Raw genomic sequence first — 26,591 nt, forward strand, 5'->3', positions numbered from 1 at the left:
ATCCCCAAAGCTGTATTCATCCCATAGCACCCAGCACAGTAGCAAGTAGGACTCAAAACGTGCAGTTAAGGAGCTGAATAACTCAACTGCATTTGGCTCCTTTCCCTCTGATGGAGCTTTCGTGTTGATGGACGTGACTGTACTTAACTTATAATATCATAAAAGGTGATAATTCAAGTGAAGAGTACTACAAAAGAGCTACAGTTGAAGTGATACAAAACCTCAAAAGAGGGGAGAATCCAGAGGCTTTCGAGCAGAAGAGACATTGCCCTGAATCTGGAAAGGATGGTAGAACTTGAACTCAGGAAGAGAATGAATAAAGACATCCCAGGAAGAGAAAGAATGTGCCAAGGAGAGGACGAGAGTAATCATGGTGCTTGTATGGAGCGGTTCAGTTTGACAAGAAGGGGTGTTGTGGGAGACAGTTGGAAATGCAGACTGGGGCCAGCTCTCGAGATGCCTAAAATGCCAGGGTCCGGAATTTGGATTTTGTAGGCAACACGGAGACCCTGAATAGTGGTGACTGACGTGCAGGCTGTAGTAAGATCCGTCTGGTCAGAGGACATGAACCAGATTAGAAGTAGCGAGGAACACAGACAGCAACAAAAAATTGGCACGAGGAATGGAACCCCACAGAGCACAGAGGAGCTGGAGCACACACAGGATGGAGAGGCAGCAGGGGTGAGGACGGAGCCTCAAAGACGGTGTGAAGGTTTCGAGGATGAGTATCAGAAGACAGAACACATTGATGGGAAGAGGATGCCTGCTTTTGGAGCACCCGAGTATGAACTGGTGGCAGGATGGCTCGATGAAAGGACAACACAGAAAAGCAAAAATGGCACATGTCGTGGGACAAAGACTGGGGTTAAAAGAAAAGACACAAGTAAGGCAGGAAAATATAAAATCATAGCATTGTTTTATGATAAAGAGGATAGCTTATAATGTGCCTGAGAGCACAAAGAAAGAAAGATTCCTTATGATAAGGTGAGCTGGAGGAGTTATAACAAAGGAGGTGTTCTGTGAATCCAAATTCTGAACTGGTTTTGACAGGCTGAAGAGGGAAGGGTGGTATTTTAGGTAGAGGTGGGAGCGCATCAGTGTTTGAGGGGACGATGGGAAGAGGTGGGTACCAGGCGGAACCTGAGATAAAGCTGGAAAGGGGGCTGGAGTCAGGCTTGGTATGCTCGGCTATGGCAGTACAAGGTTATTCTAGAAGTAGCAAGATGCCATCAGAGGTTTCTGAGCAGTGACAGGGTGGGAGCAGCCTGGGGCACAGACTGAGGGTGAGATGAGCTCCAGGTCTGCACACAGGGGAAGGAGAACCTAAGCTCTCACAGGACCAAGGCTGGGAGGGACACTCACCTGTGAGCTGCCGGTCTCCTCCGCCTTCTGCCTGCAAATAGGCAAGATCAGGATGCACCAAAAGTCCGGGATTATAGCCCCGTATACAGGCATCTGTCATTCGTGCTTCCAGTGTTTCGAATACTTTTTTCTTTGTCACATGAAGAATACCCAGGTTTGCAAAGCTGGAGGAAACGGCAACAACAACCAAAAGTTAGGTGGACAGAAACTAGAGTCCTGTTTTACTTTAACAAAGTGGATTGAGAAAACAGGCACAGACCCTCAGTCACACTATCACCAGCTGCATGCCAGGGCAGGCTGGGTTTTGCCACCAAATCAGGCTGTGGTAAACTTAGAAAACCTTCTGGTTTTCAAAGCTTATTAGACTTGCAAATTATGATTCAGGGAGTGGGGTATACATACCTTAATAGGAAAGTTTCATATAGACTCATTTTAAAGTATTTTCTAGGAGAGTTGTATAAAAGGCAATTTTAATTCCAGATATACTAACTTTACAAACTTTAAAAATATGTAAAACTATATTTGGAAGATTATTTTTTCCTTGTGGATCATCCTTGGGCCTTGATGGGATTTAAAGTCTACCTAGAACCCCATCTCCTCCTGGGCTATCTCTAAGGTTGGAATTATTTATGATCACTAGAATGTCTACCCTCCACATGCACTCAGTCTTGAGGTTCACCTGTAATCAGGATAGATTTTCATATGGCAAAGGTTACATATCTATAGAACAAAATATGCTCATTAAAGCAATTCAAGGGATTTCTAAGACAATATATGAATTGCTCCAGCAATTAATTCACTTTTTAAAATAAAGTACATGAAACAAAGAAGTGTGTTCAATAAATCTAATATAACAAATAAGCAAAAAAACAAAACAAAACAAAACTGTACCAAGGAGACTCATTCAAATTCAACAAATATTTATTTTGCTCCCTAGTGCCAGGCAGTGTCCTGGGTGCTTCTGTCAACAGTAAAGGAATCTCTAACTTCATAGAGTTCATATGCTGCTATAACAACACAGAGAAAACAGGGCAACAACAGAGAGAAAACAAACAGGTAAGTTTTATAATTTAAAAGGTAAAAAGTGTTACCAAGAAAAATGAAGAAGGAATGGGAAACAGGAAGGGAAGAAGTAGAAGGCATAACACTTAAGATTTTAGAGACAGGACATCCCTGGTGGTCTGGTGGCTAGGACTCTCTGAGTTCCCAATGCAGGGGCTCAGGTTCTATCCCTAGTCAGAGAACTAGGTCCCACATGCCTAACTAAGAGTTCACATGCTGCAACTAAGACTGGACACAGCAAAATCAATATTTCTAAAACTAAAATAAATATTTCGGAAAATTAAAAAAAAATTTTTTTTTAAATAGGGAGAGGCCAGAAAGGGCCTCACTGAAAAGATGTCAACTGAGCCAAGACTTCAAGGAAATGAGGGTTGGGACATGGATATGTAGAAAAAGCATGTCTAAGATGGAAGCAACAGTAAGTGCAGAGACCCTGAAGTAGGACCATGGCTGGTGTCCACAAGACAACAATGGCAAGGAGCCCCTGTGGCTCGAGTGAGACAAGCAGCAGTCATCAGCACGTGCAGCTGTATGTGAGGAGTTCAAAGAAATAAGCGGGGCACAGATCTTTTAAAGCCTCGTAAGCTTCTGTAGGGACCCTTCTTTTTCTCTGGCTTTTACTTGGAAGGAAAGAAAATATTAGTAAAAGAAAGACAGAAATATTATGACAACTGGATCAAATGAAATAAAGAATAAGACAATGTTGGAAGGCCAGATAAACTACACAAAGAAAATACATGAGGTAAAGGCAGAATGAGATGAGCACTCAGACAGAGGCTCAGAGATGAAATGAGACAGGGGTCCACACAGTGATGAAAAAATGTAGGACAGCTGAGACATACAGAGAGAAGAATATACAAAATATAACCTCCTGGAGAGCAGAGGTATCTGGTGCCAAGAACCGTGCTTGACACCAGGTGTTTAATAAATGTCTGTTGGATGAGTAAATGCAGGAATTAATCCAGCACAGAAAAATATGCACTATGACAAACTGCTAAGTGAGGAGAAACAGATTCTCAGAAAGAGCACCTCCATATTCTGGCCCGTTAGTCCTTACTACTATACAGGACGTCTGTAACGACAGCAAAACAAGGCCAACGCCAAGGCAATGGCAATGACAAACACGGTGCAGCACTTTACACTTCGCCGTCTATAAAGGCTTTTCATGTAATTATCTAATTTGATCCCCGTGGAAAAGACATCATTGTTATTACATGAAGTGTTAGTCGCTCAGTCGTGTCTGACTATTTGCGACCCCATGGACTGTAGCCAGCCAGGCTCCTCTGTCCATGGAATCTTCTAGGCAAGAATACTGGAGTGGGTTGCCATTTCCTTCTCCAGGATTATTACATGAATAATAGATTTACTCTGGTAACAAATGAAATAATACAGAAGTCAGTCTTCTGCTTTAGGTAATAGTAGAGCAACGAAGACCATTAAAGCTTCTCACTCTAAACAACAAAAAATAGTTTTCATACCCTGGACAATAGACGGCTTAGGACAGCGAACCTAGAGGAAAGGAAGACAGATAAGGTGAGTCTTAAAATTATGCTGCACTAATATCTCAAGAGAGCTTCCAGGCTGCAGCATAGGGAGGGGCAGCTTAAACAGAGCCTGCTGATCTCCCTGAGTTGAGGAGACAAAGGAGACCAACAAGGCTAGAATTCATGGGCAGACACCAGTGAGGAAAGAATCCCACACAGAGAGAGACACTTAGAGCATGAGTGCGGGGAAATGACCCAAGGCCGGGAAAGGAACCATGGGAAGCACCGATGCAACTGCTCCTGGAGCACACACAGGGCTAGAATGGTTCAAGAAACCTTGTGAAACATGAAGGATTAGAGTGGACAGTTAGAAAGACATTGCCTTAGTAATGGTTTCAAGTTAACCCTAAAGTCTGCTCTGGTCTCCCTAAAAACGCTTAGAAGTCAGTCTAGAAAGGGCCAAACTAGTCTCAAATTTAACTGTATCCCAATGCTCAAAAATATTTGCAAGATTCCCCCAAAAGCCTGTAGAGATGAAAATTACAATGTTTGGGAAGAAAAATACACTAGATGAAATTAAGAACAAATCAGACACTATAGACAAAATGTTTAGTGAACTTGAGGACACAGTAATAGAACTATCTGAAATGAAACAGAAAAAAAGTGAAAAGAAAAAGAACAGATCATTCATGAGCTGTGGCACAATTTTAAATGGCCAAATACATGAGGTTGATGTTCTAGAAGAGGAGGGAAAAAACAGGAGTGTATGGAAAAAGTATTGGAAAAATAATGGCTGAAAAGTTTTAAAATTCAGTAAAAATGGAAACCCAGAGATTCAAGAATCTCAATAAATCACAAAGAACAAGAAACATGAAGAATATGACACTAAAGCTTAACATAATCAAGTTGCTGAAAACTTGCAATGAAGAGGAAAAGTAAAAAGCTGATAGAGAAAAAACCTGACACATGACGTACGGAGGAATAAAGATATAAGAATGACAGGAGACTTTTTGGAAACAAGGAAAGCCAGAAGACAGTGGAGCAGTGTATTTTAAGGACATGCAAGAAAACCCTATAATTCTACACTCCTCAAAAATATCTTTGAAAAACAAAGACAAAATAAAGACTGTAACATGTACAAATTGAAAGAATTTAGCAGCACACCAGTAGTTAAAAAAAAGAAAAATTGAAAAAACGTCAATACATGGCTAAGTATAAAATATTTTTTCCTTATTTAAAAGTTTCCTTAAAAGGTAACTGATAATTTAAAGCAAAAATAAAAAAACAATATATGGTGGGATTTATATTAATAACATATGCAGATATAAAATATATGACATAATAACAAGAAGGCCAAAAGAGGGAAAATGAAAGTATACTGTTAACATGCTATAAGTAAACAGGTATAGTGCTATTTGAAGGTAGACTAGGATAAGTTAAAGATGTATAGTATAAACATAAAAAGATTGCTAAAAAATACAAAGAGGTATAAACCTAAAAGGAGATAAATGAAATAACAAATAATCAAATAATCTAAGAGGCAGGAAAAGAGGAAAAGAGGTACAAAGAAAAGATGTGATAAGCAGAAAACAAACAGCAAGATGGTAGATTTAAACACAGCCATATCAGTAATCATATTAAACAAAAATCACTTAACACCCACTAAAAGACAGAGAGTGTCAGACTGAATAGAAAGACCCAACTATATGTGGTGCAAATTTATTTTTAATATAAAACACTAAGCAGATGGAAAAAATGTTTCAAGCTAACATTATTCAAAAGAAAGCTGAAGTAACTATGTTAGTCTCAGTCGAGGTAGATTTCAGAGCAAAGAGTATTACCAGGAATAAAAAAGGTACTTTCATAATGATAAAGGGATTGATTCTTAAGAGGACATAAGAATCCTAAATGTTAATGCATCGAATAAAAGAGCTTCACAACATAAGAACCACAATCTTATAGAACTGAAAAGAGAAATAGATGCATCTATGACTATAGTCAGAGATTTCAATACTCTTAATAATTGATAGAGCAGTAGAGAGAAAATTAGTAAAGAGACAAAAGCCTTGAACAAACAACCTCATTGATATTTACAGAACATGCATTCAATCTGATCATGCTAAACACTCTTTGTAAGTGCACAAGGAACATATACCAAGACACCATATTCCATCCAGAAAACAAGCTTCAGCACATTTAAAAGGAGTCGACTCATACCAAATACTTCCTTACCACAGTGGAACTCAACCAGATATCAGTAACCAAGTTACCTAGGTAAGAATGTATTTAAATCAAGACTGGCCACGTAATAATTAATTGTTGAAGGTGAGTGATGGGTACAATGAAGGCTCATCATGCTAGTCTTTCTACTTTTGTACATGTTTGGAAATTTCTATAATAAAATGCAAAACAAAAATGAGAGCAGACATTATTATTATTAGCTCATGAAACAGAAAAAACTGAGAGGATCATAGATGTTAACAAACGAGAACACAAAAGGGCACAGTCACTTTGGAAAGTAATTTGGTGGTTTCTTATCAAGATAAATGAACCCTTAGCGCAAGTCCCTACAATTCCATTCCTCAGTATTTACCCAAGCCAAGAAAAATTACAACTTCTGTTCACACAAAAAAGTGGCTTTATTCTGAAAAACTAGAAACAAACCAAATGTTCTTCAACAGGTAGATAAACAAACTGATATACCAACACTGCGCAACAATGTAACACTACCTAATAATTAAAAAGAATAAACTACCGATGTACACAGCAACCTAGAGGAATCTGAAATACATTATGCTACGTAAATAAGCCAGATTAAAAAAGGCTACACACTGTATTATCGCATTTGTGTGTCATCATGGAAAAGGCAAAATTATAGGGGTAGAAAACAGACCAGAGGTTGCCAGGGCCTAGAGTTGGAGGAGAATTGGACTCTAAAAGGTCACAGAGGGATTTTCAGGAGGTGATGAAACTATTCTCTACCTTGACTGTGATTATACTAGTATTTATCAAAATTAGAACTGTACACTTTAAAAAGTGAACGTTACAATATTTAATTTCAAAAATTTAACGAAGAAAGGTTATCACTGCTAATTGGACTGGAACTACAATCCTGCCTCTTAGTCAAAATGCCATACATAAATGGCTTTCAAAGTGTACTCTCTAGACCAGCAGCATTACCTGAGAATTTATTAAAATGCTTATTCTTAGGCCTTATCCCAAGCTTACTGAATCAGAAACTCTTGGGGGTGAGGCTCAGCCATCTATGTTTCAGCAAACCCTCCAGGTGATTCTGACGGCCCCTAAAGTTTGTGAATCACTGCAGCAGCAGTAGCTCTACACAATGACCAGGCAATGAGATCAGAATCTCTGGACACAGGGCTTGGCATCAGTATTTTTACAAAGTGATCAAAGATGACTTTATTTAGCAGGCAAGTTTGAAATCTGCACTATGCCAGACGTTTCCATCATTATAATCATCTGGGAACTGCCTCTGCCCTCTGGCTAAGCTCAAATTCCCAAGTCCTTGCATTGGGATTCTAAAGTAGCTCCTCCATCTGGCCTTTCTTCCTCTAAAATATTGATGTCACAGCAAGCCAGAGACTTAAAAGCAGCCCAACTCAACTGACAATACACACCCAAGTCTGGAAACTGGATATTACCAATCTCAGTCCAGATCTTGTCCATTTTCTCCAAATAGCTCCTTTTCTGTGTATTAGGTTGAAACAGTCAAGTCAACTGTTTTGGATCTACAAAAACAGCAGTTTAATGTGGTCTGCCTTACTTCGCCTCATTTCTCTTCTGCATTTTATATCTATATATCTACTTTGAGAGCTTGCCATTGGTATATGCTGGAAATATTAGTTAAAAAAAAAAAGAAGAAAAAACTTCACATCTCTCTAAATCAGGGCTGCCAGGAAGCAAGCAGAGGGTGTGGTGATTATTGGTGAGGAAGGTGGCTTAAAGCAAAGTCAAGTAACAGTTTCCATTGAATGCATATTTCAGAGAACGAAAATGTTGTTGAAACGAACTGCTGATATTTAAGATTGAAAATAAAACACCAAACTAAGATTATTTTTATGAGGATAAGCACTAAGGGCAGACTAAAGGAGTACAAAATATTGACAAAAAGTCAAAATTAAAATTAGTTTAAAAAGTTACAAGGACTCACTCCTCCACATTAAACCTATCGAACTTAAAATCATGACTTAGTTATCTAAAACATGAATATTTTAATATAGGTAACAAAATACCTTGAGAACTCAGGCTGAGAGTTAAGAGAAACACTCCAAGGAAAGGTCATTCTTTTGGCTTTGATAATTTGGTTTTGGTAAATAATAAAGGTTATTTATCTGCTCGGGGTCATTCTCCATGTCTTTTTTGATTATGTTGGATTGATGCCCTGCTTATGAATCTATCCTCTCAACCTAAACTGTTCCACTGGAAACAGCTTATCAGGGTTCCATTTCTAGTATTGACAAGCCTGAGGAGTAACTCTGGCTGTCTTCCTAAATTTCTCTATGTGCTTTTCTTAACTACAAGTTAGAACTAAATAAGAATAATCGATGACATCCTTTAAATACACATGTGCAAGTCGGCTCACGTTATTTCATAAGACTACCTAATGTTAGTTCAGTATAGAATTTGGATGTTAAGGGCCTGGAGGTAGATTCTGTGGCCTAACTCTCAGACTGCATAAGAGAAGAAATTCATGTCCCCAAGAGGTCATGCATATTACCCCTAGTCCTGCAGCCGAAAGTGACAGAACTGCACACAGAACTCTGGTTTCCAGACCACTAGCACGAGACTCTTTCTACTAAAATGTGACAGGTTCTCATATTAGAAACTTAACAAAAAATAAGCGAGACAAATGAATCATGAAGGAAATACTGTGTTTTGGGAAACACTCTAGGCAAAAGTTGCTCTGTTAAAAGTCAGATTATGAAAGGAGTACCAAGGTTTCACAGCACTCTGAACAGGAAAGGCTACTGAATCTACATGGAACATGGAACAACGGACTGTTTCAAAACTGGGAAAGGAGTTTTCAAAATTGGGAAAGGAGTATGTCAAGGCTGTATATTGTCACCTTATATTGTCAACTTATATGTGGAGTACATCATGCTGGGCTGGATGAAGCACAAGCTGGAATCAAGATTGCCAGAAGAAATGTCAATAACCTCAGATATGCAGATGACACCACCCTTAAGGCAGAAAGTGAAGAAGAAATTAAAGAGCCTCTTGGTGAAGGTGAAAGAGGAGACTGAAAAAGCTGGCTTAAAACTCAACATTCAAAAAACTAAGATCATGGCATCCAGTCCCATCACTTCATGACAAAGAAATGGGGAAACAATGAAAACAGTGACAGACTTTATTTTCTTGGGCTCCAAAATCACTGCAGATGGCAACTGCAGCCACGAAATCAAAAGACGCTTGCTCCTTGGAAGAAAAGCTATGACAAACCTGGACAGTGTATTGAAAAGCAGAGACATTACCTTGCCTACAAAGGTCTGTATAGTCAAAGCTATGGCTTTTCCAGTAGTCATGTATGGATGTAAGAGTTGGGCCATAAAGAAGGCTGAGAGCCAAAGAATTGATGGTTTTGAATTACGGTGCTAGAGAAAGACTCTTGAGAGTCTGTTGGACTGCAAGGAGATCAAATCAGTCAATCCTAAAGGAAATCAACTTTGAGTAGTCATTGGAAGGACTGATGTTGAAGCTGAAGCTCCAATACTTTGGCCACCTGATGTGAAGAGCTGACTCACTTAAAAAGACCTTGATGCTGGGAAAGACTGAAGGCAAGAGAAGGGGATGACAGAGGATGAGATGGTTGGATAGCATCACCAACTCAGTGGACATGAGTTTGAGTAAACTCCAGGAGTTGATGATGGGCAGGGAGGCCTGGCATGTTGTACTCCACGGGGTTGCAAAGGGTCAGACACAACTGAGCGACACCACCAGCACCTGAATCTAACGTAACTCTCATGGCATCCTCTTGATTACATTTTTAAAAATTTACTTATTTTTCAATTGAAGGATAACTGGTTTACAGAATTTTGTTGTTTCTGTCAAACATCAACAAGTATCAGCCATAGGTATACATATGTCCCCTCCCTTTTGAATCTCCCTCCCATCTCCCTCCCTACCCCACCCCTCCAGATGGTTACAGAGCCCCTGTTTGAGTCAGAAAGAGAAAGATAAATACCGTATACTAATGCATATATATGGAATCTAGAAAGATGATACTGATGGATTTATTTTCAGGGCAGCCATGGAGAAACAGACATGGAGAACAGACTTATGGACACAGGGGGCGGGGAGAAGGGAGAGGGTGAGCTATATGGAGAGAGCAACATGGAAACTTACAATACCACATGTAAAACAGATGGCCAATGGGAATTTATTCTTGATTACATTTTTAGTAAAACTGCACAGTATTTAAAAAATCCTGCAGAGCTATGACCAGACATCTTTATGACCATATTTATAAGTTCAGATGCTCAAACTGTTTGTTGAATGAATTCTTCCAACTACAGAACCTGCTATGCCAGCACTAAAACAGAGTAAGTAACGCATTTCCTCACTTTCCTTGGAGACAGGGAATTTACTTTGACTCCTGCCGTAGACCCCAAGTTAAATAAGTATTAGTTCCTTCTAAAATCCTCAAAGACTACTAAGGCAAACCATAGAAACACCAAATTACAGACAACATACTGGAATATTTATAATAACAAACATTATTAGTAGGGAACTTCATCTATAATTTCCTCTGAAGCATATGATTATCACACAGATTAAACAGGACCGAAGAGAATAAACACTTCAGACTGACAGTAGCCTATTGGAGAAAATTTGCAGAGATACTAAGTGACCGATTTGTCTGAAACTCTGACATTTACCCTGCATTTCAAAGCTCTCCAGAGGTCAGTCAGCAACTGTAAGGGTATTCCAAAACAGACCATGAACCAACTGTGACACACGACAGGAAACAGACCAGTCTTTTAAGAGGATGTTGAAATGAGTTCATTTAAAGCACAGTTGAATTTTTCAAATCAATTTAGGCTTCTTCCTCCAATCTAGAGTCTTTTTTTCCCCTGACATCAAAAGAATCAGATTTTAGTGACTTAAAAGAAAGCTCTCTCTCTAGGTTTTTCACACTTGAAAATTTTAACAGTCAAACAAAGAAATACCCAGGAACATGAAAGCTCAACCTCCCCAATACCAACCAACTTGAAACCTGATCGGAATTCAAAGCCTGAAATGTTACCATGAGCTTAATTACAGTTCATTTAAACAATTCTTTTCTTTTGAGTGAATAGTCGAGATTAAATGGCATTTTATCATAAACTACTTAAACCAGTATTAGGAAGCCCTGAAAGATATTCCTGAAAATTATACAAATTGAATTGAAAATTTCTTTTAAAATTGAATTTATTTCTATAATACTTCATTCATTAAAAATGGCTTGTTTGAGGGCTTCCCTAAGTGGCTCAGTGGTAAATAATCTGCATGCCTATGCAGGAGACACAGGTTGAATATATGGTCTGGAAAGATCCCACCAGAAGACTTTTTAAAACAAGAAAAAAAAGGCTTGTTTTATCTGTCTGACCAACCTTAAGTGAATATGTCACTTTATGTTTACATTTCAAGTCTACTGAAAGCCAAAACAAATTTGTAATTCTTGGTTGTGCACACTTTTCCAAAAAATTGAAGTATGGTTGCAATATTATGTGTTATAGGTCTACAATATAGTGATTAAAAATTTTTTTAGGGTGTGTGTGTGTTGCATGTTAGTTGCTCAGTCATGTCTGATTCTGTGTGACTCCATGGACTGCAGCCCACCAGGCTCCTCTGTCCGTGAGATTCTCCAGGCAAGAACACTGGAGTGGATTGCCATGCCCTCCTCCAAGGGATCTTCCCAGCCCAGGGACTGAACCCAGGTCTCCCACATTGCAGGTGGACTTTTTACCATCTGAGCCTTAAGGGAAGCCTCACTTACAGTTATTATAAAATACTGGCTATGTTCCCCATGTTTTACAATGTGTCCTTGTAGCTTATTTTATGCCTAGTAGTTTGTACCCTACCCCTACCCTGTCCCTCCCTCTTATCTTCCCTCTCCCACTGATAACCACTAGTTTGTTCTCTATAACTGTGAGTCTGTTTTTTTTGTTGTTGTTGTACTTACTGCTGCTGCTGCTGCTAAGTCGCTTCAGTCGTGTCCGACTCTGTGCGACCCCACAGATGGCAGCCCACCAGGCTCCCCTGTCCCTGGGATTCTCCAGGCAAGAACACTGGAGTGGGTTGCCATTTCCTTCTCCAATGCATGAAAATGAAAAGGGAAAGTGAAGTCGCTCAGTCATGTCCGACTTTTAGACTCCATGGACTGCAGCCCACCAGGCTCCTCTGTCCATGGGATTTTCCAGGCAAGAGTACTGGAGTGGGGTGCCATCGCCTTCTCCGTCGTACTTACTAGTTTATTTTATTTTTTAGATTCCACATATGAGTGATATCATACAGTATTTGTCTTTCTTTGTCTGACTTACTTCACTTAGCGTAACACCTTCCAGGTCTACCCATGTTGATGCAAATGGTAAAAGTTCATCCTTTTTTATGGCTGGGTAGCATTCCATTGTGTGTGCATGCGTGTGTACACAGCACATCTTCATAGTCCACTCATCTGCTGATGGACAATTAGGTTGTTTCCATATCTTGGCAATTATAAATAATGCTGCCATGAACCCTGGGATACATGTTTCTTTTTGAATTAGTGTTTCTGTTTTTATATAACCCAGGAGTGGAATTGCTAGGTCATATGGCAGTTCTAGTTTTAGTTTTTTGATAAACTTCCATACTGTTTTCCACAGTGACTGTACCAACTTACATTCTCACCCTTTTTCCCACATCCTCACCAGCATTTGTTTTTTGTATTCTTTTTGATGATAGCCACTCTGTAGGTATAAGTAGTACTTCATTGTGGTTCTGATTTGCATTCCCCTGGTAATTAGCCAGATCAAGCATCTTTTCATACACTTGTTGGCCATCTGCATGTCTTCTTTGGAGAACTATCAGGTCTTCCGCCCATCTTTTCAATCAGGTTGTATGCTTTTTTGGACATTGAGTTGAATGAATTGTTTGTATATTTTGGAAATTAACTTCTTATGTGTCATATCATTTCTGTGCATACTTTTTAAGCAGCACACAACTGAAATAAAACCCACTGTCTGCACAAAATGTTCACAATGCAAATCTATAGTCAAAGTTCATTAAATGAATCATTAAGGGTATGAAATCATCCATAAAGTATTGATTTCTGCTATAGCTAGTTTTCTCAAATTTTCATATTCTAAGACTCTCTGAGGGTCTTGCAAAGACCCCTGATGAAAAGGGCCTGTCCAGTCCCAGCCCGCAGGGGCCGTGTTCAATCTGCGCCTCCCTTCTGCAGCGACACGCATGCTCACTTACCCGACCACCATGTCCTTGGGCCCGGCTGTCACAGTGCAGACGCCATCCTCACAGTGTTTTCCCACCAGGCTGTGTGCATGCAGGTGGATGTTTTTTCCATTTGTGACCAACTGAACAATAACCTTTGCAGGTCCCACATAGTTGCAGATCTATATAAGAAGCACATTTCCAAGTTAGCATATCTGACCATATCACAACATGGGAAAATGCTAAGACAAGCTAATAAGTAGAAAAAGTATGATATCAAATTAGGCCTTTCTAAAAATATGTGATGAACAAATGATGGGATGGAAATAAAACACGAGTGGTACTTGTTTCGGGTGTGAAAGATACTCTTCAAGAAGTAGACCATTTAAAATGCATACGTCTTGTTAAAGTTGGAAGGAAGAGCACATCTCGGAGTGTGCTGTGTAGCCATTAAGCACCCTCTTCCATTAACCAAGAATACGTTTTCATCTGCACTCATACTGCATTTTATGTCATAAATGCTGAGTGCAAGATCAGTGAAAACGGGACTGGGACTGACTGACTGATGGAAATCAAGAGAAGAAAAGAGGTGAATGGAAAGAGTCCTTCCTAATCTGCCATGAGATTAGGCAGGAGAGAGTCTTGCCCAGGGACGAGGCCACAAGGGTTGGCCATGGACACCCAAGCCCATGGCCTGCAGTGATCTGTTTCTTTAATTTAAAAACAGTATACTCCCTAAGTACAAATCCTTAGATCTGACACCTGTTTAAGCTCTTCTTTTATAAAATCAGATTTCTCCATTTAAAGTAATTTGTATTTTTATTGTTATACCTTTAAAATGATGACAAGAGTAATAGAAAGGAAATCCCATGGAGATGATGACATTTTAAGTAACAAGAGCTTGGGCACCATTTCTCCTCTAGCTGGTCCTCCAGCCTCCTACAGTAGATCACAGATTCTTTCCTTGAGAAAACCACAACACTAAAATCATACTAACAGAAAACATCAATGACCTTATTTTTACCTTCTTGAATATTATAAGTCAGAATCCTCGGATAAATTCACCAAAACTGTTGGAAATGCACTCTGTTTCCTCAAATGGTGAACAGCCATCCTGGTTTGCCTGGGACTAAGGACATTTCCTGGGGTGCAAGACTTTCAGTCTAACATTGAGAAGAGCTGGTTACTCTATCTCTTTAACTCATATTATCTCTTCTTGAGGAAGCATATGACTGAAATCGAGGAGCTCCCAACTATGCAATCATTGGACATATTTTAATCTGCACAAGCAGCCCTTAGCTCAGATGAAAAACTAAGTATACACAAATCTCATGTGGCCATAGATCCTTGATGGATGTCTTTCTGATATAAACCTGAGGAAGAATCTATACTTGCCAGTAAAATTTCTTGGAAAAGGACAGAATCCCTTTCAACTCATCTATTTCTACTATAAATACCATCTCATAGATTTACATTCCACTGAGGCATAATTTTGTTAGCATTTTTTTCAGTATAGATTTTTTTCCCAATCCAATCTCCCATTGCAGGGTTGAGAAAAAGTTGATTAAAGCTGGGATTATGCCCCAGATGCTTCTGGGAGAAAGAAGTTCCCTTTCTAAGCAAAGGACAGACTCCCTGTGGATCTGTAGTGTAGCTCCCCACTGGAAATACAGGGCCTCTCTGCCTGAACCCTAGCTCAGAAGGGTTGCAAATCTTGCTTTCCAACCCTTTCCAAGGAGCAAGGCGACCTGCGAGAATGGCCTTCAGTCCTTGCAGAGCAAGCTAATCACAAAGCATGTTTAGGATTAATTAGGTTTTGACCCCCTTGAGGCACAAATAAATAATTTCTTAAACAGGTAAGCACTTAAATAAGCCCCCTGGGCATAAAACCAATTATGAACTCAGTGCTTTCCCTTTTATAACAGGCAGAAAGCCTTTTCCCTGGGGGTTGTACAGGGAAAGAAGAGTTCTGGGTTTGCTCCAAAGGTGGCTGCTGTCCCTGCATACTCCCTGGGTTGCTGATGCCAGTTCTGTGTCTTGGTATCGACATCTGAAATCAGCCTTTGTTATGATGGCATATTCCACAGGGACGTCTTAAGCAGTAAATGAACAGTGAAAGAGCATTAAATAGACCATGTAATTTCACTTTTAAGTGCACGGAGCACAGGAATGCAACAGTGTAAGGCATGACGAAATGCTTCACTTGGGTGAAATCAGGTAGGCTTGCCACTTAAGCAGGACACAGAAGGAATCTAGCAATTAAAGCCCAATTACAACTTAGTTCAAATACAATGACACATTCTAATTTATATTCACTCAAAACTTCAAAAAACTTTCATGTATTTTAGCATCTAGTATTACTGCTAAAAGTCTGGAAAGTTTATCTTACTGATCTTAAAAAAATTTGAATGAGGCTAAAACTTCTAATCCAATTCTGAGAATATAAAGAAATACTATGTTATAAAAAAACACATGAAATTAACATGTGATACAGTATTATTAACTTTTGTTGTTGTTCAGTCTCTAAGTCATGTCCACAACTCTTTGCAACCCCGTGGACTGCAGCATGCCAGGCTTTCCTGTCCTTTGCTCTCTTCTGGAGTTTGCTCAACCCCATGTCCATTGAGTCAGTGATGCCATCCAACCATCTCCTCCTCTATTGCCTCCTCTCCTCCTGCCCTCAATCTAAAGTACAGATTTTGTTCAAATTTCACAAAATTTTATGCTAGTGTCCCATTATTTTTTTCATACCTTATTCAAGACTCCACATTGTATTTAACTGCACTGAGCAGCTTCAGCTGCATGCAACAAATCCTGGTAAATTCTCTTTTCATTTTTATTCTATTACAAATATTTTCTATTTCCTTGTTTTGGCTTCTTAGATACATCCATCATTTAAAAGTGGACATTTCATTTCTGAATACATGGGATTTTAAACATATCTTTGATATAAATTTCTCATTTTGATATTAATTTCTCATTTAAATGCTTTCATCTCTGCAATCACCCTCTGTGTTTTTTCAATCTTCTAACTTTATTGAGGCTTTCAATAGCTAAGTCAAAGATCTCTCTTGGTAAAAGTCAAATTGCACTAGAAAATATGTGGATTATTTCCAAATATCTTTTGATATTCATTTCTAATATAATCCCACAGTGATAAAGAACAGACTTGATTTCAATACCATTAGGCCATCAACTGTTTGCACCTGGTCTTATCTCTCTGGATGTGTTCCTAGGTCTCCTAGTTTATAGCCTATGGGAACTTGAATAGAATTTGTATCCTACTGTTGTGTGAAAAGCTGTATAAATCTTAATTATGTTGAATTCATAGTGCTTTTCAGGCCTACTATAACCTTCTACTTCTCTGTGTATTCATTCTATTAATTTTTGAGAGTTTGATATTAAAACTCCAACTAAAAAATCTTAATTTACTTAAAAAATAATTGCAATATATAGTGGAACTACATGTAACTTTGCTGTGTATTTTCCAAGTCTCCTGTAAACGTGTTATCATACTCTCATAATTAAAAAAAAAAAAATTTAAAAGCCCAATCACTTTGGATGTCCAGACCCTTCAATATAACCATGATGAAGGAATCAGTCATGGGCACTGAAGGAAAGAGGTGGGAGGTGTCCTCAAAAAGTACTCACATCTTTTTCTTGCTATTACTTCATGATTGAAGGGTGGCAAGAATGAGGAACTGGGTAGTCTCTGAGGTAAAGGGCCTGAAAAATTTGCCAATGACTAATGCGCTGTTTGATCCATTTGAAAGGGTTCAAGCCAGCATGGCATCATCTGGTTTTTTACACAGACCACAAGGCAGTGACAGGGAGGGCCCTGGGTTTTGTGGACTTTCCAAAATGCCGACTGAAAGAAGAAAGCTGAAGTGTGGGGACACACAAAAAGTACTATTTTCAGGCTCTCTGGCACATGAAGACAATGGAATTCTACCTTAGGGGAGGGAATACTCCATAAAATGCCACAGTGACTGACAGCTATTTGCAACTGACTCAGAAATTCATTTCTCCACAGAATTCTCCAATTCTGTGGAGAATCTGATTATTTTTATTCAGTCTGTTATTTCTTTGCACAGTAGTTCCCTTGAAAATTAAGTTTATAGAAAGCACCTGTATCTGCCAGAAAGGGTGGGTTATTTTTGAAAGAGTCTGAGTATAGCAGGCTTTTAATAAACACTAATGGCTTGCGTACAAGTTAAGATTTCAATTAGAGGAAAGGAGACAAAGATGACATTCAGCTTCCAAGGGGCACTGTAAGAGCATGTACTTGATGAACAGACTAGCTGGGTTTGATGACAGCACCACCATCTGCAAGCCCTGCGACCTGGGGCAGCATCCAGCTCCTCATCTGTAAAATGAGGATAATAATTGGACCTCATAGGTTTGCTACGAGGATTAAATACATTGACACACATAAAAATCTTTAAGACCTCTGCCTAGTATGTAATAGCAGTACCCAAGTGTTAACAACTATCTTATTGTAATGTATTCCTCTACCCAGAGATCTTTAAATAGTACAACTTCTGTGAGGTGATTTTTTAAAAATTCTGTTTAAAGGCAGGTGGCTTGAATAAATGACCAATTCCGGCTACTTCTATTTCTAGGCTGTCTTTTTTCCCAGAGTGACACATTTTATTGGGCTTTTTAAAAGTAATAACTATGTTATTGTAGTAACAGCTATCGTTCTTGGAGGTACTCAGGAGTCCTCGGTTTCCCTGATGAAAACAAGCCTTTCTTCCAGAAGCTTTATGACTCAATACATACTGATGGCCACAGGCTAGATCTGCTTTTTGAGTAAGAAACAGAAACCAAGGGTCTCAGATAATACCAAACTTCGTCAAATCACCTCCTTTTATTTAAAGCAACTAACTCTGTCATGCTCTGGAAAAGTACATACTGGTTCTTTAACAGTAAGTAAGGTAAGTGGTCTAGAAGTTTCTAAGAATCAGATTTTAAAAGGTCCAGTTTAGGTACTGAGTTAATTTGGACATAGCACTTTGGCAGAATGTAGAGTCAACATGAATGTGAGACGTGACACATGATGTAGTTCTTTTCTGCTGAGTTTTTCTCATGAAGTGATGACAATGATGATACTTGAGGGAGAGAAGGAAGAGGGAAAAGTCCACACATTTTAAAGAGAAATCTACCCTGACTTGTCTCGTGTATCTAACTTTGGCCTCTACTGCTAAAGCAGCAGAGCAATGCGGTTAAATCCAAGAGCTCTGAAGCAAGGCTGCTGTGCTCAAAATCGCTCTGCTGTCACTTACTAGCTGGACCAGTGGGAAAGGATGGTTAAGGTCTCTGGACATCAGCTTCTCCATCTTTAAAAGGAAAGTAACAATACATCTGATTTCATAGGATTGCTTTTTAAGGATTAAACGAGTTAAGAGCTTGGCACCTCTCAAATATAAGCCCTATCTGCTATCCAGGCTATTACCTCACCAATAGCCAAAATGTATACATTGTTTCAGTGAGCACTTATTAAGCCCCTTCTGTGTTCCATGTACTGCAGTAAGTTAGGTCAGGGAGTGGAAGATACACAGTTGAGTAAAAAACAGACACAACCCTTGTTCTTATGGAAATTACAGAGTAGGACCCATATGAATTAAAACCTCTCACAAATAAATATAAGTGCATAACTATGAAACACTTCCAAAGGAATAGAGATTTGACCCTGTGAAGACAGAGAAAGCTTCCTGAGGGCGTACTGAGGGCCAAACTCTGAAAGAAGAGTAAGAATATAACGAGGGATGGGGTGGGCAGAGGCTGAGAAGAGTACTCCTGGCAGGAAGAACAGCACATAGGAAAGCTCTGTGATGAGCCTGACCCCTCATCTCCTCAGTCATAATTCCTACCAGTCCTCAGGGCTTGGTGGTTCCTATCACACGGGATGTCCCTTCCTTCTCTTCTCTCTCTAGAACCACTCATCCTTCAAAGGTCCAGCCGAAATCTGAATCTTCCATGACACTCCACCACTTTAGCCCACAAGACTCCACTACTGTCCCTTTCTTGGGGAATGTGATGGATTGGGGCAGGAAAACATCGCTTATTGCAATAAGAAGCTGGTAAAATCTATTGGCAACTGAAGAATTACTGTTTTACCTCTCTTGTTTGTTCCCAGAGCACACACACCTATATTTCCTCACTTTCTGTTTTTATGGAAGCGAAGGGGGCTTGTTAACTTGTCCAATCTTCACTTCAGCCCCATGGGGTCAGTAGTGCTACCACATTCCACAGCCGCGGGAACTGAGGCCCATTAAGGCGACATAAACTGCCGCCATTCCTGTAACTGGGGTGATTGGGCAGCCCTTTGAACTTGGGTCTGTCCACTTCCAAAGCCCATTCATATTTTCCATTACACTGGTTTCCACTCGGCTTAATCACTTTTTCTTCTGTGTATGTCCAGTGGGCCCAGTGTTTCCTCTCTCTCCTTTGTGTGGCACAGTGTTGCTACACAACAGTTATCCCTGAAAACCCTGTTTTGGTTTTGTTGGTGTGTATTGTGGGAAAGAAGGTCTCAGAGACAGCTGTGAGATGGCAGAAGTGCACTTGTCCCCTTGTAAGCCTTATTCATAGACAAAATCATGCCACAGACATTACTAAACCACATACTGATTCTCCTCTGTTCGAGTGCAAGTCATATTATAAACAAGAAAAAGGAGAAGGCGGGCAATGGAAGGGGAGGAGGAGAAGAAGAACAGGAGGAAGAAAGAGAAGAATATTGTTTTCATAACATACCTCCTCTTAGTACTGCAAAACAGTCAGATTTTATTGTTCCTTCTTACTCCTTATATGTTGATGACACAGAAGTACAGAATAAACTTCATCAAACAAGATCGTACAGAACCGTATCTAATAGTTTCTGGCATAGAGTAGGAAGATGCTTAGTAAAGTTAGTTCCTTCTTTTTAAGCCAGGGGGTTTCACATTGATCCAATCTGGGACCAAATCCCAGCTCTTTCTTCTTCCAGCTCTGTGGGCTTCAAGTTAAATAACCTCTCTGAGCTGAAAGCTCCACACCTACAAATGGGCCAATAAGGGGACCTCCCTCAGAGGGCTCTTGTGAGAACCACACAGTGTCTGCCATATGGCAGGCCCCATGGAAGCACCAATTTCTCTCTCTTTTTTTTTTTTTAATAAAAAGGGGCTGCTTCTCTCCTGGGTTTCCCAAAGACCTCGTGAAGTAGACAGACTTGGCACTATCACTCCCATTTTGCAGATAAGAAAACAGAAATTTAGACAGATTAACGAGTGGCATAACCTAAGGTCAGAGAGTCAAGACCCAGAGGACCTTGGAATTCATCCTGATTCTTCCAAATGTAGGTGTGGTGTTCTTATAAGATTGAATGACATGAAAATACCCTCTCTGCCCCACTCACTGTTGACATGGTTGTTTTTTGAGTAGTGCTCCTGGACTTGCATTGATTCATTCACATTCGTTCACCTTTTTTATTTGCCCTACTTGTTTGACCAGCATACATCCCTTAGATGTTTGCCTGAGATCAGAAGGGCAAACTGGGCCATTAAACACAACAAAATAGGCAAAGAGGGCTTCGTCAACTACAGAGGGAAGTAGAATAAAATCACTATTCAAGACTCAGAAAGTTTGAGGGGTTTTTTTTTTGGGTCATACTTTGACCTCTGGTTTCTTGTTTGCTTTATTTGAATTTTCAGTTTCATTACATCACATATAGTTGTTTATAAATCCTACTTCTTTCAGGAAATCAAGACACTTGCTAACTCCAGAAATTGTTGGGGATTTGTACCTCAACAGGTGTCACTGCCTCATTAATAAATTACAAATAAATGCTTACCCTTTTCGTGGCCCAATTATCCATGGTTACAAAATAATATGGGAAGAATAGAAAGTTTGTAATTTATGGATGAACTGTGTCTCAAATGTGTTTTCATTTATAGGCCAGTTTTTTGGGGAACCTGGCTTGGCTTATAAATTTGGTTTATTCTTAAACAGGAAATAAAATTTAAAATAGTCTTTTGGTATCATTTCTTTTCTACATCTCCTTACCCTTGTTGCTGCACTACATAGTCAAAATCTTTTTTTGAACAAAGCATAAAATACATGGTATCTAGTCAGATCTTTAAAAGATATCCCCAAACTAACCACTACCTACTGTCTCCGTCACTGTTCCCTGGTTTCATGGAGTACGAGCCCACTATGATTAGTTTCCTAAGTTTTTGCTCCTATGTTTCTTGTGCCTCCCCCACTTCCCCATGGCCTGTTCTTGTGGGTGATCCTGTTCATGTCAGGTCATGGCAAGTCCTGACACACCTCTGCTCAAAGTTCTCCAAAACTGAAAACCGTTGAAGCTGAATGAGTCGTCAACGGGACTCATTACAGTATTTTGTGTATATATGATTAAATTTTTCCATGGCAAGAAGTTTAAAAAAAAAAAAAGACCCAGACCCTCTAAAGGCCTTCCATCTGAAAAGCCCAAGTCTTTACAACAGCGCACAGTCCTTGGGCCGTGTGAAGCCACTTTCTCTTTGCTCTTGTTTGTTACTACTTCTAGGCAGTCACATAATCTGCTGCCAGCTCAGTTTCCACCTGAGAGCTTCTGCACTCGCTGTCTCCTCTGCCTAGAACACTCCTTCCCTGTATACTTGCACGGTCTCTTACTTTTCAGGATTTGCAGAAATGCCATTCTCTGGCGAGCTTCCATGGCTCACCCTACCCTTATCTAAACTTCTATCACTCCCATCCCTAAATTCCTTGCTGCTTCCCCTGCTTTACATTTCTGCCTGTACTAATTACCATTTAATATACTACACATGTTATGTGACTACTGCCTAACTTCCCCATTAGAACAGAGGCCGTGTAAGGGTGGGGACAATGGTTTCTTCCGTGCCACATCCCCAGTGCCTGCAGTAATGTTTATTATATTGTGGGCATTCAATAAATAATTCTTTAGTGAATGCATGATTAAATAAGAGGCCTACAATGTTATCTATGGAAGGCAAGATATTAAAACAACAGTTGTGTTAGGTGACAGATGGAAATTGGGAAACTATATTCTACCTCTTCCCCAAAATTGGCTAGATCCTGCTGCACCCTCTCATTAGGCTATTTAAATGAGAATGTGACTATTTACATCAGGACAGAACATCAGCCTAAGTAGATAGAAGGGTGTTGCGGCCTGGGCTCGGGGCCTGCAGTGTGGTCAAAGGACTCTGATTGCTGAGGGGCAGGGAGGGGCAGCTGTGGGAAAGAGAAGGGAAGGTAACCCTTTGATCCTCTTGTTGGAAAATCGAGGTAGCAGCACTCCTCTTACAGTCCAACACACCCTCCTGGACACCCCTCCTCCCACCCTAACTGCTGGCGCCTGTAAGGCGTTCTCCCGGTGTACCAAGGAGTCTAAACTCAAGCACTATTCCGTGCGGTACTAGGGCACTCAGGGATCCAGAATTCACATTTCTGGTTCACCCCAGTTTCACAGTCATGCACTTGCCAAATAAGAAGGGCCTTTCTTTGATATTCACTGTGGTGACTGACAGGAATAACCAGCCTACAGAACCTTATTGTAAAGCTGTGCAGGTCTGCATCTACGAGACAGCAAACCAGCGGGCTCCCTTTCAATGAAGAGCACAGGCTCGAGTCTGAAGGACAGGGCTCTGAATCCTGGCTTCTCCCTCTCCTAGCTATGCCATCCTGGGTACGTTACTTGACCTTTGGCATGTTTTCTCATCTGTAAAACATGAATACAAATCCCTAATGCCTGACTTTTCACAAGGATTAAAGGAAGCAGTTTACAGCATCTAATGCAGCACCTGATTCACAGCAGATGCAGAGCATACGATACTGACTCTGATTTTGTCCCTTCATGCCATAAGCAGACATCTGCAGTGGAGACTTCCTCTGAATTTAACGAGAAAGTGGAGAGCATTGCATGGCAGGCTCTCCAACTCTCTTCTCCTCACTGTCTGTCACCCAGGAGCAAAATGTCCCTATTACTTTCCATATGTGCTCCCAATTCAGAGAAATGTAGGTCTGTTCCCTTTTCTAGGTTTTAACCACTCTGCTTTTGCACTTAACACCGTACTTACTCAAGATCTCCTTAAATCATGCTTCTTCTTCCCTCTCCAAATAACCCTTACTCTTAGTCCACAAACCATATACCTTCTTCTCCCTTAATTCTGAACAATGCATTTCCTGATAATGATAATGTCAACTGTACAGGCTAGCATTTATTGAAATCTATGGGCCAGGCCCTACAGCAAGAAATACAGAACCATTCTTTCATTTGATCTTCTCCATAATTCAACAAGAAATGTTCTTAAAAAGTACTTTTCCCTGCTTGAGTGCCATTCTTTTTTCTTATCAAGTATGCAAGAAGAAAAAAAAAAAAAAGTATGCAAGAAAAGCTCTAATCACCAATGCTGAAACTCTAACTTAATCTGCAGTACCTTTGAAAAGTGAAAGTGAAGTCGCTCAGTTGTGTCCGACTCTTTGTGACCCCATGTAGCGTACCAGGCTCCTCTGTCCATGGCATTTTCCAGGCAAGAGTACTAGAGTGGGTTGCCGTTTCCTTCTCCAGAGGATCTTCCCAACCCAGGGACTGAACCCAGGTCTTCCGCATATAGTATTACCTTTGCAATTTAATTAATCCTTCTATGCCTCAAATAAATAAGTACCTAAAGGTTATGATTTACTCCATGTTTCTAAACTCATCAGCCATTTCTTGTTCTTCATCCCACTTGACTTCTCTGAAGGGTTACCTTCCCTCCTCAAAATGTTCCCTTCTCACTGCATTAGACACTTCTGCTCAAGCATTCTTCCTCCTCAAAAGGAGATTTGTTATCTGACCTTGGTCCATCTCTAGTCTTTACCATAATCACTCTCTTCACATGGTTATGTTAGTCTCCTAGATTTAGTTATCTACTCCATGCAGATGACTCCTCAATTTAAATCTCATGTGCCCTTCCTTTTTCAACACCTATAACATTTCCAGCTGCTTGCAGGGCATCTTCCTGTCCATAACTTATAATCAATTTGACCGCAACTGAAGACCCATGAATGGCCTTCCTTCTGAAACCTACTCCACCTCCTATTAAGTGAAACCACCACCTTCTAAGCAACCACACCAAAATTCTCCTATCATCTGCTGTCTTCTAGATTTAATAAGTTACTGAATTAACTGATTCAGCCAGGTGGCTCCCTCAAAAATCTCTGGTTTCTGCCCCTTCCTTCTATCCTCATTGCTCTTGTTTATCTATCTCAGCCTGAATCAGAGTTTAACTCATGAGGAATCACTGCAGTTCTTCCCACATGGTGTCACTGTGCCTTTCCCTTGCAACCCCTGAGCAGACTTCTACTAGATTTATATTCCTAAAGCACAATGTTCATTATAGTAAATCATTTCTATATTAAAACTTACACAATTTCCCCATTTTCTACAAAATGTGGTTTAAATTCCCGAGCCTTGCACAGTTTGGTTCAATCTTACCTCTAGCCTCATTCTCCTCTTTCTCTTTTGTGTACTCTTCATTCCCGCAGAATTATTCACCATTCCCTTCCAACTTCAGAGATGGCTCTTTTTGAGCCTTTGCCACTCATTTTTCTGCCTCTGCTGTTTTCCCTAATTAGATTCATGTTTTCAAATTTCTACCTTTCCCTCAGGATCCTGCCCCAAATGTAATCTCTGCCTTGAAGTCTTCTCTGCCCACTCCAACTAGCCGGCTCTTCAACCTTAAGGCTATGAGATCATTCACTCTTTCATCTGAAAAATACTGCTTTATTCAGCAATTCCTACATGGCAGCTATAGGTGCTGGTTCTATAATAGTGAATAAGACAATATTATCATATTTCAGATATTTAAGGCCATATCTTAGGTCCTCCATTAAACTGACTGGTTTTTTAGGATCAAGGCATTGTCAAGTTCTTCTATTTCCCCAACCCCCAGGATGAAAGTAATTAGTATTTGCTCAAAGAATTCATGACTGAACACATCACTGGCTCCAGGCTACTCTGAAAAAGAGGGAATGCCAAGTGGTTGACACCTCCCAGGCCATACTAGATAAGGATGCTGACAGCAGAGCCCACCAGGCCATACTGCCTTAAGATCTGTTGAAGGGTTATAGTCACACGACACAGTTCATCTCTCTACTACAACTGTGAGGAATTACCCCGAGAAGTTTCTAAAAATCCCTAGCAAAAAGTGAGTGCATGGAGTCAATTAACTTGGAAATTCTTCTGACTTCTTGGCTTGAAACCACAATTAGGAAGACCTAACCCTGGAACTATTTTCATTTCTAAGAGGATTATTTTTTGAAGTACTTGTACTCCACTGAGAAAACTAACTTCCACATACAGACTATATGCTCTCTCTCTATATATACACATACATGCATGCTATGGGCCATAGGCTGCCAGGCTCCTCTGTCCATGGGACCACGGGACTTCCCATGGACAGCCAAGAATACTGAAGTGGGTAGCCATTCCCTTTTCCAAGGGATGTTCCTGACTCAGGTATCAAACCCACGTCTTTTGTGTCTCCTGCACTGGCAGGCAGATTCTTTACTACTGCCCTACACAGGAAGCCCAAAAACATCTTTAATTTTTATACATTCAATTCTCAGTGAGGATTTAACCCTGCCATACAATTCAACAATGGTGCTGGGGTTTGGCCAAGGCGGCAGGATGGGCAGAAGACAACCATCAGGGACTGGTTCCAGGTAAATCAGACGTAAGGCCGGGAGGAGGGGAAGTGCTGTCTTGGCCATAGGTCCCAGTAATCTGGAGAGCTGATCTCATATTCATCATCTCAGCTCGACTGCCAGGGCAGCTGCACGAGGGGAACTTTCCCCATCAGCAATCCTTCCACTTGAAAACGGGCCTAACTTGGCAGCATCAGTTTATGCTTCTAAGTCACTGAAAAATACCCCAGAAGTGTAAAATCCAGATGCTTTAACCTACCCCAAGTTGTAATTTATTTTCAAATGTGATTCCAGGTTTGGAGAAAACAACAGGCATGACAGTATTGTTTATAGAATTTAATAGTAAATTGCGCTTAATATAAACACCTCAACATTCTTAAATTTGTAAAAGAATACCTCAAATTCTTAAATTTGTAGAAGAATATTCTCCAGAAGTCTGAATATTTTCAGATTAAAAACATGTGAGTTAATTTTTAGTGCTCCAGTAAGTGGCCAGGGTTCCAGCTGCCAGTTCCTGCTGTGACCTTGTGTTAGTCCCCTAGCTTCTTTGGGCTTCTGAACTCTTCA

At 40.1% G+C, this 26,591-nt stretch overlaps 1 protein-coding gene across 1 annotated transcript in view; it reads right to left on the reverse strand.

Moving 5' to 3' along the window:
* The window catches only part of NFKB1 (nuclear factor kappa B subunit 1), a gene marked incomplete at its 5' end in the record, with an annotated part of 113,412 nt that overhangs the window by 37,636 nt on the left and 49,185 nt on the right, over window positions 1-26,591 (reverse strand). The window contains 2 exon segments of the mRNA NM_001076409.1: window positions 1,363-1,526; window positions 13,368-13,516. Of these exon segments, the coding sequence (NP_001069877.1) occupies window positions 1,363-1,526; window positions 13,368-13,516 (313 nt within the window).

This window comes from Bos taurus, chromosome 6 (genome assembly GCF_002263795.3).
Source record: "Bos taurus isolate L1 Dominette 01449 registration number 42190680 breed Hereford chromosome 6, ARS-UCD2.0, whole genome shotgun sequence".
In the NCBI taxonomy this organism is placed as follows: domain Eukaryota; kingdom Metazoa; phylum Chordata; class Mammalia; order Artiodactyla; family Bovidae; genus Bos; species Bos taurus.